Source organism: Guillardia theta (assembly GCF_000315625.1).
Source record: "Guillardia theta CCMP2712 unplaced genomic scaffold GUITHscaffold_47, whole genome shotgun sequence".
NCBI lineage: Eukaryota > Cryptophyceae > Pyrenomonadales > Geminigeraceae > Guillardia > Guillardia theta.
In genome coordinates, this window is record NW_005434627.1 from 220298 (window position 1) to 228188 (window position 7891).

The window sequence follows — 7891 nt, forward strand, 5'->3', positions numbered from 1 at the left end:
GAGGACAAGCTGAAGAAGAAGTTGGAAGAGATCGGACTGATCGTAGACTCAGTGCAAGAGAGTAAAGCGATCATGTGGAAGGCTCCGTATAGATCCGAGATAGCGAGTGCTGATGAGATCCTCCTCCTCCTCCTCCTCCTCCTCCTCCTCCCCCCTCCTCCTCCTCCTCCCCCTCCTCCTCCCCCTCCTCCCCCTTTGTCTTTCCTCTCCCTCCCCTTCTCCTTGGCTTCTCCTCGTGTCGTCTCATCATCTTCTTCAGTGTCTCCTCCGAACCATCGTCGTCACTCTGGGGATTCTCGACAAGGTGAAGTTGAACAACCTCGTCCTGCCCCGCCACCTCAGCAGACTATCCTCGTCTCTCCTCTTCTTCTCTCTACCTCTCCCTCCCCTCTTTCTCGTCCTCGTGCTCCTCCAAAGTCTCTTGCTGATGTTCTTGCAGGCGCTGGGTTATCTCTGCCTATCGCCGCTCTTGCAGAGCATGCATCGTTTCCTCCACCGCTCGGTGACTCCTGTCCTCCCCTATCCTCTTCCTCCTCGCTGACTTGCCTGGCAGTGGGAGGACGGCAAGGCGGATTGCCCGAGCGACTGGTGGGGAGCAAGCAGTATCTACAACGCGTACTGCTGACGGGAGCAGAGCGAGCGGGAGGAGGAGGACGAAAGCAGAGGGAGCGAGAGAGTGGTGGAGGAGGAGGGAGAGAAGAGAAATAGTGCAGTGTGTATCGCTGCTTGTTTGTGCATATCGGCATGTTTCTGAGCAACAAGATGTTATCATACAAATAGAAGGGGTTCGTTTGAAACCTTCACATAAACTTTGACCACTTTGACGACATCGGGACTTCGCTGAGCTTCATGTTAACCCCCAGCAAGCAGCAAATTCATAGTCTCACCTCCTCTTCTTGTCCTCCTCCTCCATCTTGGTGTGACCAACTTGTCGAGCTGCTTCCGCCCAACTCATCTGCAAGCACTTCAGCGTTTTCCCTTCCCTTCCCTTCCCTTCCCTTCCCCCCTCTCCCCTCCTTCCCCTTCCCTCCTCCCCTCTCCCCTGCTCTTGCTCTGCCTCCACCTATCCTCTCGTTCTCTTGCTCACTCCTTCCTCTTTCCTCTTCCCTCCCCTTTCGTTCTCACATGCTCGCTGCTCTTGTCTTGCCGTAGCTCATCGTTGGACATCTCGAGCACGATGGAAGCGGCAAGTTGCTGTTCGGAGGGTCTCCTGCTCTCCCTCCGACAAGAAGAGTTGCCCCAGCCGTTCTCTTGCTCTTCGTCCTCAACATCGGTCCTCTCCAACTTGTTGTCCCTTTGAAGGTTCCAGTTGTTGTTATTATTTCTGTTGCTGCTGATACTGATGTTGCTATCACCATTCTTGTTGCTGTTGTTGTTGTGATTCCAGTTGTTGTTGTGATTCCAGTTGTTGTTGTTGTTGCTGCTGCTGCTGCTTAGCTTCCCTTCGCCAGATCTCATGTTGCCGCTCGACATCTTCTTCGGTCTGGCCGGCTGATTTTCCGATGTATCGCAATGACGGCGATCACCACCCGAGCTCTTCCTCTTCTTGCTCTTCTGAGATCCAATCATCACACAAATTCTTCTCACCCTCCTCCCTCCCGCCACCCGCCACCCACTGATGCTGCTGCTGCTGCTGCTGCTGCTGCTGCTGCTGCTGCTGCTGCTGCTGCTCCTTCCCGCCACCCGCTCCTCTTCTTTCCCCTTCCCCCCCCTTCCCTACCTGCCCTACTGACTCGCCTCCTCCTCTCATTACTCACCTCTGGTAGGCAGGTGACGTACAAGTCTTCCAGGGGATCGTTCGCCTCCTCCCGCTCCTCCTCTTGCTCCTGCACGAAATCCTTCCAACGACTCTCAGCAGGCGCGGCGACTTCCCGCTGTTGTTCCTCCCTCCGCACGACTGCCGTCCTCGTCAGATCCCTTCCCCTCCCTCGAGCAACGTGAGCACCATTCCCGCTCGTCACCTCCAGCCTCTCCACCACCTCTCCTCGCGTCATGTTCAGCTCCTGCCTGCCGTGTCGCTCATCCTTTGCTTTCGCCATTGTCGCACACTCACGTCACTTGTCGACAATCCCTCGCTATCTCACTCTGGGCGAAGATCTGAGGGGGAAGGATCAGCAGCAGAAGCCCTTCCTGCCCTCCTTCGCTACCTTGCGCACTGACTGCTTCTCGTTACAGACCGGGCACACAAACTTGTTCGTCGATTTCTTCTCTTGCGTCACCTGCTCCCTTGCACGCTCAGCACATCACAGCTGGTGGAGGAGCACGAACCTGGAACAGCCCGCATTGATAACACTGTACAACAATGTATGCCGGCATGCCGAACTCCTGCAGCGGCGATGGGTTGGTCAGGAGCAGACGTACCACCAACGACCTCTCGCCGTGGGAGCAGAGAGCATGCAAGGCAACTAATGCTATAGCGACGACGGTTTCTCTATTTCCAGCATGCTTCACTCTTGCCCTTCGGCTGATTGTTTCGTTCACTGCAGGCCTGACCACAATCCTTCTGTGCCCTTTTCCTGCTGTGATGTTTACACTCAACGATACCTTATCCCGGCATCATGTCTTTCCTGCCTGCCTGCCTGCTGCCTGCCTGCCTGGTGGTGGTGGTGGTGGTGCTGCTGCTGCTGCTAGTGGTGCTGCTCGTGGTGCTGCTAGTGGTGCTAGTGGCGGTGTTGGTGCTAGTGGTGCTGCTAGTGGTGCTGCTAGTGCTGCTAGTGGTGCTGCTAGTGCTGCTAGTGGTGGTGCTGCTGCTAGTGCTGCTGCTTCTCTTCTTCTGCTCGTCTCGTACTCATCATCGTCTGCCTCCTGCTTCCTATCGAGAAGGGCACATGCCCGCCATTGCTTGTGATCGACTGATTTGAAAGATTTCCCCTGAAGTTTGAAATATTGATACAATCAGTTCATCCATTACCAAATATATTGAGGCGGGTCTGCTTGACTGGTGGTAGTTCAATCTGAACTAAACCAGAACGCCACTGAGGTTGGGGGTGGGGTAGATCAATGGGTCTACAGAGGTGGGGTAGGGGTAGTATCTGAGGAAGGGTCATACCTCCCATGTGCCTGGGTACCTCCGGTCAAGGTCCTTCAGTTTCAGTCAAAATGAGGGTGATCAAAAGGTATTTAGGGGGTAGGGGTGATCTTGCGTCGGCGGTGGGTGTGTTGGAGATGGGGGTAGAGCTCATACGATCGAGGGGGGGTATGGTATAACCCTACCCCTCAGATGATTTAATGACCCCCATATCAATGGGGGTACTATGAGAGGAATAGGGGGGTAGTAAGAAGGGGTATAGGACAGGAGTAGGGGTGGTGACAAATGAACTTGGGAAACGGGGTGATGTCAGCCTCGGGTCGCATAACCTTATACAATGATTCATAATTTATAAGTATATTTTGTGGTACAAATGAAAAATAACTATATATATTTATAGGACGAGAACATCTATTATGGTGTTTACAATAAGAGCCAGGAGATTATTTCTGGTACAAAGCCTTCGATAAAATATATAACAAGCAGCTACATTATGTCCAAACAACGTCTAAACTCATCGTTTAGGAATTAACTCACTACCAGAGATGCTATTTTCAAGTTATAGTCTTAGCTTTAAAATTAATATGTAATTTTACATTGCATTTTTAGCACTCTCGCTCGTTCGCCGCAGAGGCGCCGCAGCCGCTTCGTCCTCAGCAACCGCGGGAGGGCAGGGGGAGGGGGGGGGGGAGGAGAGGAGAGGAGAGGAGAGGACATCCCTTTCTCTCACGGTTCCTCTCTCCTCTTCGACGTACACGTCTGCTTCACAGCTCCCAGAGCCCCCACGCTCCTGCCCTGACCGACGGCTGCTCATCGGGGCTGAAATTTGAGGGGGCGGATCTCCTCAAACAAGCCGGAAGGTGCCGTTGCAGTGCGTTTCTGGTGCTCCATGGTGCCTAACTGTCAGTCAGAGGTGTTCTGATTCGTTAGCTCCCGTCCTCCCTGCTGGAGTCAGAAGACATTGCTCATGGATCAAGACGCCAAGTCAGCAGTCTCGGGCTCGCAGCACACGTCGCCCTCCTCGATGCAAGCCCCTCATAGCAACGTGTATGTGAAGAATCTCCCGGACGACATGGACGACAACTCGTACGTCTCGTTTGATCCTCCCCTCCCGATCTCTCTGACGGATTCTCGATGCTTCATCATGCAGGTTGAGGGAGCTCTTCGAAGACCATGGTTTGATCAAGTCAGCTTGCGTCATGCTGGATCAGGTAGCGACTCAAGCTCAAGCTTTTCTTTCTACAGTCTATGTGATCATGTCTCTCGCAGGCAACAAAGAAGAGCAGAAACTTTGGGTTTGTCAAGGTCCCGGCGTGCTCTCAAGTAGTTGTGCATGCTCACTAGCGTACCTGCAGTTCGTCGAGATCGAATCCGCACAAGCCGCCATACAGGTCAGATACTGCAATGCAGGATATGGTGTCGTTGACATGCCCATCTGGAAGGCTTTGAACAACACAGAGTTACAAGGGAAGAAGCTCATGGTGAAATTTGCAGATGCAGATGCAGAGGTTTGGCAACTGTCCTATACTCGAGAGTGTTAGTAATCTTTGCCCGTTCTTGCACAGGACAAGCCTCCTGGTGATCAATGTCCTTCTGACAATCTCTATATCAAGGTATTCTGACATGCGGACGAGCCGTGTTCGACATTCTTAATGACTCTTGGCTGAAGGGGCTCCCGCCTTCCTTCACACATGATGAAATCTATCCAATTTTTAGGCAAGCTGCCTCCAGGCTAGAATGCTGCATGTCCTGACTGACTTCTCGTCTTGTGACAGTCGCTTGGGCAATGTGATGGACATCAAGATTCTTTCGAGACCAGGAGTTGGGTCAACGGGGAAGGCCCTGGGTAAGATTTTTAACTCCAATTTCATATTTCCGTGGTAAACCTTGCTCCCACAGTCCGTATGGAGAATTCAGGACAGGCTTCATGGGCAATATCGGAATTGAATGGGAAGATCCTTGAGGTTGTCACAAATGTTAAATCTTATCGTGTATTGAAATGCTCACAAAAGGGGTGCTCCGGGCCAGTGGTAGTCCGATATGCCGACAGCCCGGACGAGAAGCAGGTAGTGCCTAGTTTTGATCATCTTCCCATAGATTCCTTTGACCGTTGTCGATGTTTGCTCAGAACAAGAGAAAAAACAATTTGAAACGGAATGAAAGGTTTGCCGCTTCTCCACATATGGGCGATGGTAAGGGCACAGAATTATCCGTACGTTTGGATTTGACAGAAGTTTCTCTGTGGGTATTGAAGGCTATCCTATGCCTATTATGGCAATGCAAGATCCGTTCAGAGCTCCGCCCTTTTTGCATGGCCCCCCAATGGCCAGGTGGGCCTAATACTCCAATGATTCGTTTTGACACTCACATTCTACCCAGAGCGCCAGAGATCTGCAATCTCTATGTAAATGGTAGAGCATGGCTGCTGGCTCCAAGGCCTCCGAGACATCTGATGTGAGTGAAACAGAGCTGCCTTCGGACGCGGATGATCTCTTCTTGTATCGGAACTTCGCACCTTTTGGTACTTCAATCCGATTCAATTATCGTGCCCTCAATTCTGATTCTTGAATTTCAGGTGCTATAACTAGCGTACGTGTTATGCGAGATGAGAATGGAAATAGCCGTGGTTTTGGATTTGTAAAGTTTGTACATGCGCATGTAAGTACTATAACACATTTGCTGAAAGCACTTGACCTGCTCTACACAGGATGCTGTATTAGCGATGTCATCTTTGAACGGAAAACAAGTAAATCAAGCTCGAATGATTTGGAGTGGCTGAGAGCTTGGCGTAGGTGAACGGCAAATACCTCCATGTCTCTCCGAAGACCACGAGCAAGGGACAGGCCAATCAATTTCCTCCAGAGTTCCCTCTCTCCCCGTCAGGTAAACGCCGAGGATCTTGGTTTCTCCGATGCTCAAAGAGTAGTTTCAGTTCCTCCTCATCCCATGCTCGGGCATTGTGTCCCTCTGCCACAGCCTCCACAGCCGATGATGGGGCACATGCCGGTAAGACATAAGGATCGAGAGTCTGGGTAGACTGAGCTGATGTCATGGTGTTCAGCCATTCGCCATCCCTGGAATGCAGCCTGCCCGGCATATCATGCCAACAACGAGCCTATGAGTCTCTCAGTCTCTTAGCCACTCAGTGCCAGGATCCCCCTTATCCTTTTGCGATCGGGTATTGCTCGTGAATAGATGCCAAAGGGTTCCAACTTCAATGCTTCCCTCTGTACTACTTGAGTTGTTCACGGTTGCCAAGTTGGCCACTCGGACCTCGAGTCCCACCCCGAAACTTGTCATTCAAGTACAGCCGCAGTGCCCTGGCACGGTGCCAGGACCGCGGGGGCCGCCGTACTCGGGCCCCGGATCTGGACTGAGCTGCCGCACTGCGCCACGGCACCCGACCCCCGGTGGCAGGCCGCAACTTGGCAAACGCCGCCGCGGTCTGGCCGGGCAGCTGAGTCGGAGTCACTCTGCCGGAGCCTCACCGGGCGCCGCCGAGTCGGAAGTTGAACACCCAACCAACCAGCTAGTACGTCACTAGCTGGTTGGTTGGGTGTTGGTTGGGTTTTTGGAGGGAAACATTTTTCAACGGACCAGAAATGACGAAGACGGCGGGAGGGGACGGGAGGGGACGGGAGGGGACGGGAGGGGACGGGAGGGGAGATGGTGGAGAAGCTGAGTTGAAGGGAAGAGAAACGTGTAGTTCGACCTTGGTTGGTAGTCAGGGAGAGAAGACCTATCGTACATGCATGAAGATCAAGTTGATTACGATGGTTTCTCAAAAAGATAAATTTGACATTCATGGATGACAACGATGATGAAGACTTTCTGGCAGACATGTCTAATTGGATTCGAGCCGGCCACATGGGAAGAAGACGAGACGACTATGATTCGAGCAGCTCAGACTCTGTGAGATTCTCGACTTCTCCTTATATATGTCTCTCATCCATCGCTTGTAAAGGATCTCAGTTTCAAGATATCTCACCTTGAAAGAAACCTCTTCACACACGATCAGCACAAGGCCAAGGCTAGAAGTGAGTTGCTTGCGATGTGAATGTCCTCAGCTGCAACCTCCTCTCTCCTCTCCTCCTCTCCTCTCCCCTCCTCTCCCCTCCTCTCCTCTCCCCTCCCCTCCTCTCCTCTCCTCGCTGCCTCATAACGTCACACCAGATGCAACTCGACCTGCAGTCAGCGGACGATCCAAGCTGGAAGATGGTTCCTCGAGGGTTGCTGGAGGCGTCTTGGACTGATGGTTGTCTAGCAAACAATCAACATGCAAGGTCAAACTTCATAGGTGCAAGTCAGGTCAGTGAAACATCATCATCATTACCACTACCATCACCACCACGATCACAGCACCATCAATATCGTCGTTCCCTTCCCCTTCGTCCTTCTTCCCGTCTCTGACGCGCATGCAGAAACAGTTCAAGGAGGACATTCACTTGATGATGATGGAGAGGAGACGACCTGCCTCTTCCTCCTCCTCCTTCTCTTCAATCACTGTAAAACCCCTCCCTCCCTCCTCCTGGTTCTCCTCCTCCTGGTTCTCCTCCTCCTGGTTCTCCTCCTCCTGGTTCTCCTCCTCCTGGTTCTCCTCCTCCTGGTTCTCCTCCTCCTGGTTCTCCTCCTCCTGGTTCTCCTCCTCCTCGTTCTCCTCCTCCTCGTTCTCCTCCTCCTCGTTCTCCTCCTATCTTCTCATAGTTCTCACGCACACAAGTCTATTAGGTCTGTCGGCAACGAGGAGCTGAGCAAGAGAAGCGAGAGAGGAGGAGACGCAAAGACGTCGCACCTGCCAGTGAGCAGCAGAGGAGAAGCGTTCAACCTCGCGGTCTGGAAAGACGGGAGGAGGGAGGGAGGGAG

General features: G+C 52.6%; 3 protein-coding genes across 3 annotated transcripts in view; 2 read left to right on the top strand and 1 right to left on the bottom strand.

The window, feature by feature from the left end:
- The window catches only part of GUITHDRAFT_153311 (hypothetical protein), a 3467-nt gene extending 2661 nt beyond the window's left edge, over positions 1-806 (top strand). Inside the window, exons 15-17 of the mRNA XM_005830202.1 lie at positions 305-309; positions 440-502; positions 554-806. Of these exons, the coding sequence (XP_005830259.1) occupies positions 305-309; positions 440-502; positions 554-625 (140 nt within the window). The 3' untranslated portion in view covers positions 626-806. The remainder of the gene's footprint in view (positions 1-304; positions 310-439; positions 503-553) is intronic.
- GUITHDRAFT_110694 (hypothetical protein) lies at positions 801-2316 on the bottom strand (the record flags this gene model as incomplete). The annotated part of the gene is made up of 8 exons (XM_005830203.1): positions 801-840; positions 888-955; positions 1126-1554; positions 1758-1897; positions 1946-2007; positions 2054-2097; positions 2148-2219; positions 2269-2316. The coding sequence occupies 8 exons, from the start codon at positions 2314-2316 to the stop codon at positions 801-803; spliced, it is 903 nt and encodes a 300-aa protein (XP_005830260.1).
- Positions 2317-3917: 1601 nt separating this feature from the next.
- Positions 3918-6149, top strand: GUITHDRAFT_110695 (hypothetical protein; the record flags this gene model as incomplete). Its single annotated transcript, XM_005830204.1, has 16 exons — positions 3918-3941; positions 3984-4114; positions 4179-4239; positions 4298-4333; positions 4384-4568; positions 4804-4874; positions 4928-4992; positions 5157-5220; positions 5283-5358; positions 5408-5439; positions 5496-5549; positions 5604-5686; positions 5736-5774; positions 5821-5911; positions 5961-6034; positions 6090-6149. The coding sequence occupies 16 exons, from the start codon at positions 3918-3920 to the stop codon at positions 6147-6149; spliced, it is 1146 nt and encodes a 381-aa protein (XP_005830261.1).
- Between the last annotated feature and the right edge of the window lie 1742 nt (positions 6150-7891).